The sequence below is a fragment of the Microcebus murinus genome, chromosome 9, assembly GCF_040939455.1.
Source record: "Microcebus murinus isolate Inina chromosome 9, M.murinus_Inina_mat1.0, whole genome shotgun sequence".
Taxonomy (NCBI): Eukaryota; Metazoa; Chordata; class Mammalia; order Primates; family Cheirogaleidae; genus Microcebus; species Microcebus murinus.
The window spans coordinates 50,579,538-50,592,057 of NC_134112.1; the positions used below are offsets into that span (position 1 = coordinate 50,579,538).

The 12,520-nt window shown below is 33.1% G+C and overlaps 2 protein-coding genes across 5 annotated transcripts in view; one reads left to right on the forward strand and one right to left on the reverse strand.

Annotated features, from left to right (window-relative positions):
• The window catches only part of RUNDC3B (RUN domain containing 3B), a 140,614-nt gene that overhangs the window by 72,207 nt on the left and 55,887 nt on the right, over positions 1-12,520 (reverse strand). For 2 of the 4 annotated variants that reach the window (XM_012779552.2, XM_012779556.3), the window contains exon 3: positions 10,768-10,901. In XM_012779552.2, coding sequence (XP_012635006.1) covers positions 10,768-10,901 — 134 coding nt within the window. The remainder of the gene's footprint in view (positions 1-10,767; positions 10,902-12,520) is intronic. The other 2 variants (XM_076006461.1, XM_012779557.3) reach the window with 1 other exon arrangement.
• ABCB1 (ATP binding cassette subfamily B member 1) overlaps positions 1-12,520 on the forward strand; it is a 194,774-nt gene that overhangs the window by 2,700 nt on the left and 179,554 nt on the right. The gene's annotated exons all lie outside the window — the stretch shown is intronic.

Below are 12,520 nucleotides of genomic sequence, written 5' to 3' on the forward strand. Positions count from 1 at the left end.
CAGAATATCAATACTGAAATATTTGGGTTAGAGACTTCTTTTGAATTATACAATTTAATCATAAGATATAACTCTCTACTTCAATAACCAAAATCAATATGCTAAATGAGTCACCTTATAAAATATGAGAAATAGAGTTCTCTATCATTAATAAAAATAATCAATCTAACACCACTTGTTTAAGAAAATTTGCAAGCCAATCCTTGCAGAGGGAGTTTTTCTACAACTAATAATAAGCCCTGAATTTCATGATTTATCATGCATCTAAATCATAAGTTATTGAATTAAGTGCCCCCAGAGAACTCTAAAAACTATTACCAAATATTTAAACCAGGGAAAACAAACAAACAACAAAAAAATCAGAAGTAAGCATGTTCTAGCACAGAATCACAGAAACAAACAATTCTTACTAAATGTGAATAATTTTCTTATGGAATCTTTATTTAGAATGAAAGAATATAAGCGATCATATTTGTAGTGAGAATTTTATAATTCAATTACTTTAATTTTTACTCAACCCTTTTACAAATATCCAGAAAAATTCAGTAAGATTGAATATATAGAAAATCAAAACATTGTAATAGTAGTTGCAAATAAAGGTGACACTAATCAATAAATATGATAGTCGACTACCAGTACGGGAGCGGGGGGGCGGTGGAAAGCGTACTCTAGAAATGTCTACAAGTCTAGTGAATTCACCAAACTTTTGGATAGGAAAGGTCAGAAAGGAGTCAATCTAGGCAGTGGTGAAACCTGTCAGACTAGGAGCAGCAGTACTGCTGGAAAAAAAATGAATGATATGGGTGTAGTCAGCACGCCAGTCAACTTGCCTATCAAGCGCAACATTCCCTTTTAACAAGTCCTATGCTCAATCCATCATCCCTTCTAAGTAAATCTAGATTAGCTGTAGATGATCGGAACAGAGGAAGAAAAAGGTATGCCACTGGCTGGCCAGTAGTCTCAAAATTCTCTCTTGAAATTTCATCTAGAAGATACAGAAACTAATAGGGGCATCTTGAATCAAAAGGCTACAATTTCACCAACACAGAAGCAGGGAAAGTTGCTCTCCAAAGGAAATTAGGCACAGGAGATTGTGCTGTTGTTAGATAAGAAACATGGGGAAAGTCCTGTTTCCTGATTTATTAATTTCAATCCATACAAAATTGGGCTGTGCTTAGTTTCCTGTCCTTGGATGTGTACAGAATTCTGTTATATTGTGATAATAAACTGTGCTAATTTTAATGGTTTCTTTTCTTTCAACAAAAAACCTTTACTAGAAGATAAACAGACTTATAAAGGTTATTGGGGGCCAATAAGTGGGAAAACGGAAAACTAGGTTATGGAATTTAGATCTTATCAGATTATAATGGAGAACCACTGAAAGTTTTTGAAAAAAATAAATTAGTAAAAGTAGTCATCACTTCTTAAGAATGTCAATAATATGTGCTAGGCCCTGTTTTAAGAGCTATATATACATTAAGATAGGTAACTCTCCCAAGAATTGTGAGTTAAGTTACAATACTATCTCTACTATATGCAGAAACAAAAAATAAACACAATTAAAGAGAAGAAATTCATCTTCCTTCTACCAAACTGACCAACCTAATTGCATTAGTACCCATACTTTCTATTTTTCTTCCTATTTCAGGAGATGAACTGTCATCATTTACGATAATGAAAAGACAAATCACAGAGTGGACAAAAATATTTAAATTATATATATATGACAATAACTATCTCATCCATAAAATAATCATTAAAAACTCATAAGAAAAGATAACCCAATTTAAAAATGGGCCTGCAAGGGGAAAAATTTTAACTATATATTCAATTTCTTTAAATTTCAAATTTATAGGTGTGAAATATACCCATTTTTAGGATTTTTAATGTAGGGTATATGGGGTTGGCCTCTTCTTCATTCCTGATGTTAATAATTTATGGTCTCTTTTTTCTGCTTGAACAGTCTTGCTAGAAGCTTATCAATTGTATTAATCTTTTTTAAAAACACCAACGTTTACTTTTTCTTCTAGTGTACATTTGTTTCAGTTTGAATTTTTACTCTTCATTAATTCTTTCCTTCTATTTTGAGTTTATTACTTTTTTTATAGCTTTTGAGATTAAAGCTTTGATCACTGATTTCCAGCCTTTATTCTTTTTTAAAAAAATACACAGAAGCCTATTTAAGCCTATTTTCCTCTAAGCACAAGTTTTTATATGTTGTATTTTCATTATTATTACTTTCCAAAAATATTTTTCAATTGTGATTTCTTTTTTGATTCATGAGTTATTGTCAATTTCACTCATATAAGCATTTTCTAGTTATTTTTTTGTTTTTGATTCTAGCTTAATTTTACTGTGTGGTTAGAGAACATACTTTATATTATTTTATCCTCTTAAAATTCAATGATATCAATTATGCCTCAGCAAATGGTCAATTTTTATATGTCCTCTGTGTGTTTGATAAGAATATATATTTTGCAGTTTTCTCTGATTTTCAAATATATTTCAGTTCTCTAGTAATTGTATATATTCTAGTTCTCTAGTAATATTCATCTTTACTTCTTTCTTGAACCCCAAAAGTCAATGATCTATATCATCCATAGGTTTGTTTCACTTCTTTTTTATTTTTCTTGATTTCAGTAATTTGATCCTGTTTTTTGATATGCCTGATTTTTGATTAAATACTGGATATTATGTAAGAAAATTTATAGCAACTCTGATGCTATCTTTCTCCAGAGTAGATTCATTTTTTCTTCTGGTGTGCAAACAGAATACTAGAAAATCACCTCGTACCATTTAGGGTACCATTTTTAGGCGTCTTTTGCATTGATCATCTGAATTTCCCTTACTCTCAAGGTACAATTTTTCTGAGATCTCAAATGAAAGCCTGGAGTGTTTACAGGGCCCCTCCACCTTGTTTCCTCTCAAACTCTAACCTTCGTTTCTCCAGAACAAGACTGTGAAATCTTCAGTTACCTGTTTTACCTCTTACCTGCTGCTTTTGGCTTGGATCATAGGACTTCTGCACTGTGCTACAGAAGACTAAGATTTGGGAACCACTTCACATGAAAACTGCTTACATGACTTCAGGCATCTGTCTGCAGTTTACTGGCAGTTCCAAGCTCCAACTCCTGTTCCTCTAGCCCAGGGAAATTAAAACAACCACCCTCCATCTCTACCACTTTCTGCTTCCAGGGCTGGGGAACCTGTGGCCTTCCAGGTCCTTAAGTGTGGCCTTTTGACTGAATCCAAATTTTACAGAACAAAGTCTCTTATTAAAAATAATGCAGCAGAGAAAGATGAAGCCTTTTTTTTGCCTCCTCTGGTACTTAAAAGGAACAATCTTGACATCAGAAGATCACAGGTTCGGCAGACGATGTGAATAGAAAAATGACTCTAGGCTAAAGCCAAGATGAATGTGGGGCTCAACTCATGTACTATCCTTATCTCCATGATCGTGGCCCCTAAGTTCTCTGCCTTAGTTGTTTCCTTATGCCTTAAATCTGTTGCTTCATGTATTTTATTCAAATTTATAGTCATTCTCTGCACAAAAGTCCCTCTGGTACAGGTTATTCTGTTACCACTAGAACAAGAAACCATTCTTTTCTTACCTCCAGGATCCTCTCTTTTTTAGACTCCAATTATACCCTTCTAACTATATACTCTCTGCTTCTACTCATCCCTTCTACGTATTCTCTATACAGCATCTAGTTGATCTTCTAAAAATATAAATCAGATTACAGTATTCTACTGCTTTAAAAAAATAGAAAAAAAAAAAAAAGAAACTCTCAAGTAGCTCCTCCATTGCACTGAGAAAGACTTCCAAACTCTCAATCATGACTATATCTTCTATTCTATACCTTGCTTACTCTCCTCAATATTTGTACAGTACATTTCTTTCCTTAATTCAGTCTTGGCTCAAATGTTATTTCCTCAAAGAAGCCTTCCCTAACCACCATTCAAAAAAAAAAGAAAAAGTATACCTTCTACCATCACTCTTACCACCTTCTAACCTCTTATTTTTTTTATGACTCCTGAGATTATGTCACATACATATTAATTTATTTGTTTAAAGATTACTAAAATGTAAGGTTCCTAACATTTGCAATTTACAATCTCTTTCATCATGACCACTCCATCCCCAGTATTTCTAACAGTTTCTGGTATATAATAGGTACTCAATATATATCTGTTGAATAAATGGATAAAACTGAAGGAAATGAGTAATGTGCTTATAGTTACTAAGCATTGGATCTACCAGTGACAAGCAGATAAAAGGAATGATATAATGGAACAGTATTTTAGGAAGATTCATCTGAAGCCAGTATGTAAAATAGATAGCATGTAAAACAAATGGGTAGAATCAGAATATCTCTAGTTTCTGCCTAGAAGACTGTATTTTTATTTTTAAAGTTTCCCAAGTATTTCTGACATTTTTCCAGGTTGGGGATCATCACAATAAAGAACTGGGGCCAGAAAATGTCAAATGGAGGTTAAGTGAAGAGATAAAGACTTGTGAGTCAATAAAAATGGTCTCTTCTCAATACCAATTGTAAAGTTCTAGTATTTGATAACTTTCGTGCATCTGAGATTAGTAACCCCTCTGTCTCTGCCTATTTCAGTAGAAACCTTAGCTAACCTGCCTCTGAGACAGAGCAGTGACAAGGCCAGCTGGTGAATAAGGAAAAAAAGTAAGCAAAATGATGAGACCAAGAAACACTAGGAAGGATTGGGAATATACGCCACGACGGTCTATTAAGGACTACAATCACAGCTCTGATATAGTAGAGGTGCCCAATGACAGTTTATTGTATAGAAATATGGATGGATAAATAGATGTCTGATGTGACCAGTGTATTCTGATATTGGTCTAATATGTTAAATTCAATAATAGAAGGAATGTATAGGGTAAGCAACCAGAAATTAGAAAAGCCAAACCTGGCTAGAGACAAGAACTGCTATCAAAACCAAAGGAAAAAAAGGGCAGGGGGAATCCACACAAAATATGCAGGAAGGGAGGAAGAACTCAGGAACAATACAGGGCTCATATTTTGAGGCCAAGTAAATGAAAAAAGAAGGGGGAAAAAGGATTTTTTAAACTTGAAACCAGTTGGAATACTAAGAAAACACAATGGAAATATCTGCAAGGTTAGGAGCAATAGTAACTAAAGATTCAATTAGGGGTGGGTTTTTGTCAGTGATCACATGATATGCTTATAAGAGCATATGCCCCAAGACCAGATGGGGTAGATGGGTAGCTTCAGAAAAAAGTAAAATAATTTGGTGCCTGCTGAGATGAAGTCATTTTTCTAAGAGTGCCGTTTCTAGTAAGTTTTGTGTAGAAACCCCATGTCCTAGAACCCTTTAACCTGTAGAAGAATAGCCACAAATATACCGGACATATGAAGATTATAGACACGACCTTCAATACAAATATTCTATTCTATTGTTAGTCTATGTTTAAGTCCTGGAAAATACACTCAACTAGTCACAGACTAAGCAAAGAAAGGGAATGGTCTGCATTTCATAGATCTTAACCTAAACAAAGTATCAGATCCCCCATGGTGACTAGTTTCTACAATATAAATCTAAGTGGTACAGTAGTAGCAGGACAAAGATACTCCTGATTCGATCAACTCAACTAAATTGAAAGAATGTTTCTATACCAAATTTGTCACTGCTCCACAGTGCATCTATGCCTTCCACTGCTTAAAATGTCATCTGTATAACCCTAAAAATGTAATCAAAATGAATCTAGTCTATTATATAGCATTTAAACATATAGCTGTTTTGCTCCCAAGTGTACTGAGTGGTATATTGTTTACCACGCAAATCTGGTGCTTTAGTTCTGATAAATGTTTTCACCTGTGTCAAGGTGGAAGGCCAGTGCTACATATGCTAGTAGTCATTCAAGATTGAAGTTGGAAGGCTCAATAAACTTGCCATCTGATTATGATACTTGGCAAGTGTGATTTATTGAGTAGATTAAGTACTTTGCTTTTAATACAATGAATAAAGACAGAGCTAATCTTTGCCCACAGACTTTTCCCAGCATAACCAGGCAAATCATAGGTCTCTCTTTCCTCATTAAATGGAATCTGTTTGAGTCCTGAGCAAAACAAAGATATAAATACAGGATTTGGAACTTGATTGTTCTGTGGTATTTTGATACTCAATATCAGTTCTTTACAGAATAAACACTGACTCTCTGTTGGACAACATCTTGCTGTACAGGGACTAGTCCCAAGAGCCTCATTAAAGAGTTGATCAGCTAGGGTTTGGATTTCTTTGGTCCACTCAGGTCCAAATGCTACATTTCTAATGTTTGTTAACTTCTCAATTACCTTTTGTATTTTGGGATATGCTAGTTCTATAAATGTATTCTCTCCTTTACTGAAAGAATTTAGAATATACTTGTTCATTTCTCCTGTTTTTCATTTGAAAAATGAGAAAATAAAGTTTATGTACCATCTAGAGTATTTCCATTTTTATAGATTTTATTCATTCAAATTATAGCTGATCTTTTAATCTTAACCTAAAGAAAGATATTATTCTTAAACCATGAAGAAAACATGAAAGGAAAATTGATAAAACTCAACTAAGATGAAAAGGGAAATTCACATTGTACAGTTTAAAAGTCTGTAGTTAGTCAGAAAATTAGAAAGTAAATAAATGTATGAATACATTTATTAGTTTGAAAAAATAGAGATCAAAAGACTACTAAGACAATAGTTGAGACTAAAAATAAATCTGTTAACATACAATGAAAAATAGGATTTAAACATCTATGAAGGAAAAATTTAATTAAAAATGAATAACTATAACTGACTTAAAAATGAAGAAACTTACTGGCTTAAAAAATATGTGAGGCAGTTGTGCTGCCATTAAAGTACAAGTAAAAAAACTTTTTATAAGAAAAAAAAATATGTGAGGCAGAGAAGAAAACTGATTCAGCCTGAAAGGGTTGAAAGATACCGAACCAGGAAGTTTGTTGCTCAGATAATCATTTGGTTGGAGAATGGCAGGAGGCAGTAAAGGAGGGAGCAGTGGTTTTACAAAGTGAACTCCATAGCTGTCGTCTTGAAAAGGTAACAAAAATCACAACTATCAACTTTATGTAAAAATATACTTCCATATTAAGGATTAAAAAATGTTTTAACTATGCTTCTAAGTAGATCACGAAATTTAAACAATAAAGATCTTGATTTTTAAAACATGTACTCAGCTCATGTTTACAAAATGTTTAATTTGAAGATATCTTTGTCAGTTTTGCTAAACAAAAATTTTCCAAAAGAAAAAAATTCCTAAATAAAAAAGGATGCAGGGACAAAAAACTTGAAAACTATACTTTGGAAAAATAATGTTATACTTTTGGTTATTATGTAGATATATAACTTACAATCTTATTGTTATGAAATAATGAATTATGACTTCATTGTAAAACTGTAAATATCTGTTTTCAATCTTTGTTTTCTATTTAATGTTTCATTCTATAATTCCTAAGTGCCAAAAATAGTAAGGAGAGCTACTCTGGCAAGTCAATAGAAATAGATATATAAAACTCCTAAATGAAAGCTGATTCAGGTTGAGTATAACTTTTCCAAAATGCTTGAGACCCAAGTTTTTTGGATTTTGGATTTTTTTAGATTTTGGGATATTCAAATTAAATGCTCTAATGAGCATTTCCTTTGAGTGTCATGTGAGTGCTCAAAAAGTTTTGGATTTTGGAGCATTTCAAATTTCAGATTTTTGGATTTGGAATGCTCAACCTGTATAGCTTGAATCAGCAGCTCAGACTTTTTAAAATCTTGAAAATTAATGAGAACCTCAAAGAGTATTTTATGTAAGTTATAGCTATCAAATTACTATAAGTCGAAACTGGAAACTCTGAAAATATTAGGTAATTCAAAAATAACAATAACCCACAATACATTAACATAAATATTTTTATAAAAATAACAATATTTTCAAAGACAAAAATATTACTGAGAAAAGTGTCTCTGTTTTACTTTTTTTTTTCGAATTTCTTTAATGTCTGGCTTAACATAAGAGAATTAGATATCTGGATCTAGATTACATCTGTTACAATGTGTTGTTTTGGTTGAAGTATGTAAAGAAAATCTAGCCTCACACAGATACATAGTTAGAAAAGGGAATCTTCTAATAGCCTTTTCAGATAATTGTGAATTTTCCTATGTTCCAAATCAAAACAATAAGTGATGTCTTAAAAGTTAGTTGAACATGGAATCTACAATCACATCGATGACCTTTTTTTTTTTTTTTTTTTTTTTTTTTTTTTTTTGAGACAGAGTCTCACTTTGTTGTCCAGGCTAGAGTGAGTGCCATGGCGTCAGCCTAGCTCACAGCAACCTCAAACTCCTGGGCTTGAGTGATCCTTCTGCCTCAGCCTCCCGAGTAGCTGGGACTACAGGCATGCGCCACCATGCCCGGCTAATTTTTTATATATATATCAGTTGGCCAATTAATTTCTTTCTATTTATAGTAGAGACGGGGTCTCACTCTTGCTCAGGCTGGTTTTGAACTCCTGACCTTGAGCAATCCGCCCGCCTCGGCCTCCCAAGAGCTAGGATTACAGGCGTGAGCCACAGCGCCCGGCCTCGATGACCTTTTCATACTGCATTACATTAAATCCATTGATCTATCTTGCACTTTGAATTGATTTTTTATCCATACGTGATTTTGCAATTACATGAATTGGTCATTTGGAAAATACAAGTAATGTAGATTTACCAAATACTGACACATTTCATTAAACAATTAAAAAATACATCTGTTAATATCAACATCAATGTCATCAGAAAAGGCTTTCTATATTGGGAAGCTATCAAGCTTACAGTGGTGCATACAGGTTTTCCAAAATTCTATTTTTTACTTAAAAGCTTTAATTTTACTATTGGCAACGAATACTGTCAGCTGTTTCCTTGAAGTAACAGGCTCACTTCTTTCATTTTTTTTTCAAGAAAATATCTGCCAAATGCCTAAGTCTAAAAATTTATGGTTCATAAGTTTTTCTTTCCATTAAAAATAGTATGATATGAAAAAAGTAGTTCAGCTCACAATTCAAACAATGACACAAGTGCTTTCCTTGAGACAATCATCATATTTTAATATGCTGCAGAAATGCTTTAGTATACTTCCCATTTTGTCCCCTAGGATATTAAAAAGACAGGGACTCAAATGTTGAGATTTTAATGTTTACTGCACCATCCTGGACATTCTAAAGTGAAACTGGCATTTTGTTTTGTTTTACAAAATGAACTTTTACTGATTTCTTGTTGGCAACATGGAGAGTTAATGTTCTTCTGCTTGGCCTAGAGAAGTGGTAATAGATTAGTTCTTTGTAACCATGAGTAGCGTGAAAAAAAAAATGAGGCAAAACATTGAAGCAGTGTTTATAAAAAATCAGCAATTTGAGATAGGTAAATTCTGACTGCTCCCTAAAGTTACTTTGCAAATTACTGTGTATAAACTTAAGTTGGTAATAGGACAATTCAAAAGGTAACTGGTATCATTGACACAGAATTAGCCTCCCCAATCTCAGTTTCAGTCCTCTCTCCATAAGGAAATGAATGAGGCCTCAGTAGGAATTAACTGAACAGGTTAATGATGTTGACAAATATTAAAAAGTGTTTTACAGAGTTAAGACCTTTTCACATTTAAATTGAAAAACACTATAAAACAGGCTAGAAGGCTATTATTTTAATTCCAGTTTACAAATAAGTATCTGGGTTTCAGTGTTGCACAGGATCCAAACTGAGAGTGGCAAGGCTGGTATCGAGTTCAGTTTTATTACTCTACATTCATTGATTCAGCAAATTTTTGAAGAGTGATTAATTTATGGCCTGAAGCAGGTTATACAGTAGAAAATAAAACAGAGAGCTCTTCCCTTGAACAGAATTTTGATGAATACACATTTTTCACCACCATGTAGCCCTCATTTCCAGCATAATATTAGGGCCCTTTATACATTTAGTCCTCTGAGCCTCTCCCTGGCTGGTAGGTCCCTTATTTGTCTTTGCATGGGAGAGAATAGAAGGGTCCTAGTGGGGATTTGGGATACAGATCAGTCAAATCTCATCTTAGGAAGTAACCCCTTTAGGTTGAGACCTGGTGAAATGAGCCATGTGAAAAATCCAGCAAAGGGACCTGTTTTTTTGTTTGTTTGTTTGTTTGTTTTTAATACTGAGTGCATGGTGAGAAAGAACTCAATGAATAACTACTAGTATAGTTTGATACCACTGCCTTAATTCATGCTAAGATTCCAGAAATTTTATCCACCAGTGCTTCTGTGTCAGGAATAAAAATGTCAACACAGTGAAAAGGGAAATACTAATAACATGTTGGTGTTATATGAAAATACTTTTGACATTATGGACCCCTTAATGAAAGAGTCTGAGATGCCAGTGTTCTTCAGGACATTGTTTTGAGAACCACCGGCTTAGATAATTCAAGAAATGTAGAAACATCACAGAACAGGAAACATTTTATTGTGCTTCTTAAAAGGAAATTCATATCTTCCTGCTATTCAAAATGCCATAGTTAAGACTCAAGAACATTCTAAAATAACTATATGCAATGAAAAACTGGAAACAAGCCTCTGAGAAATATTAAATTTGGTCAGGTATTTAATCCCAACAAAGAAAAGAAAACAAACGTTTTTACATAGCAAAGAGCTCAAACATTTTCTATTTAGGTCAAAACTGCTTAGGATTAGATTATACGCATTGCATATTATCAGTGTCTTACCTTAGCTCTAGAAGAACTGATATTTTCCATATTTTCAATGCTGCAAATACAATTCTGTGAAACTTTCCGGCAAGCCACTCTGATATAGTCCCAAAAGGTACGAGGACTTTCGTAACCAAACCAGGTTACTTGACCTTCAGAGACAAATTATAATACAAATTTTTTTTAAAAGTAAAAAAAAACTAGATTTGACAATTCAAAATGCAAGAACAATAAAATTCCATAAAATAAAGGTAATATACTATGCTATAAAAAATGGAAAGAGTACTGATGTATGGGTCAAAAAGCCTTAAATCTAGTTCTTTTCTACCTTTAACTATTAATAGTTGTGTTACTTTGGAAGACTTAATAGATCTGGATCATAGTTTTCTCAACAACAAAATCAAACTAAATGAAATAAAAAGGGAATAGACACTAAAACTATATTGCCATTTAATATCATATTATCTAACATAGTCTTTTAGATAGCGCATGGAAAACTTTCCTGTGGTCCTAGTTAAACATTCATTTAAATGTCAGCAGTTGAATTCTAAACCTTTCTCTACTTAGAAAAACAGAAAAAAAACCCACAACTTTTTCTCCTCTTTATAGGGATACTGCAAAAAAGGAAACAAAGTGTGATTTATCCTACAAGTAAATAAAATCAATCACGATCCCATATTCACTGATAATTCATAATCTTCTACCCAACCATTCTCATCCATAAAGCTCCCCTCTGTAATTCATTTGCTCTCTCCTAGTCACCAATTCATGAAAACTCTTGAAGTATTTACCATTCTAATTTTTCATATTTGGGTAACTATGTGTCTGTTTGTGACCAAATGTTCTACTGTGTATACCTTATATTAATATTAACATTTCTATGCAAGACTCTGAGTATTAGGTCCATGAAAACCATTTTAAACACTTAGTATTTTTAAATGGGATATGAGAGACATCTTAGTACTTTATGCAGTTGTCTAGAATGATTAGTCTTACCTAGGGGAGTTGTTTAATCTTACTGTAGAAAGATCTCCTTGTATATTTAAGTGCTTTTTCATTTTGAATGAATTATTTATTTCAAATCTTCCCTTCCCCAGTAATACTTTCTCTCCAGCAACATAAGAAAATGTTCTTGTCAGCAAGCACCATTTTAGGAGGAATGTCAAAGGTGATATTTGAGTGATTTTCAACCATGGCAATACATTAGAACAACTGGACTGCTTTTTAAAAATAATTACGTCTGGTCTCTCTTCAAACTGAAAAATCAAAATCTTTATGGTAAGATGTAGGCTTAGCATTTTTTTTTAATGTCTCCCTGGTATTTCTAATGATGTACTTATGGTTAATCAATAGAAATCCTACAAATCATGATAGGTAACTCCTATTCATCATTTACTTTTAAAGGCCTCTCTTCTAGCAAACCATGCATGATCTCTATGGTTAGCCCCACTGTTGGTACAGTACCCTGTGCTTACTTATCCTTATAATTATTTCTTCACTTGATCATCTCACATTTTAGGTGATAATATCACTAAGTCAGGGATTGTGTCTCATTTGTCTTTAGATCAGCCTCTAACATGTGACTCAGTTTCTGGCTCATAGTATGCACTCAATAAATATTTGTTGAAAAAAAAGAATTTGTAAATCAGCACACAACAGATCATCTTAATTGCAATGAATATAAACACTTGAATTTTTGAAAATCCAATTAGTGTCTTTTTAAAACAAAGTGTCCTTTTAAAACAGACTTTTTATCACAGTCTGGTATTAA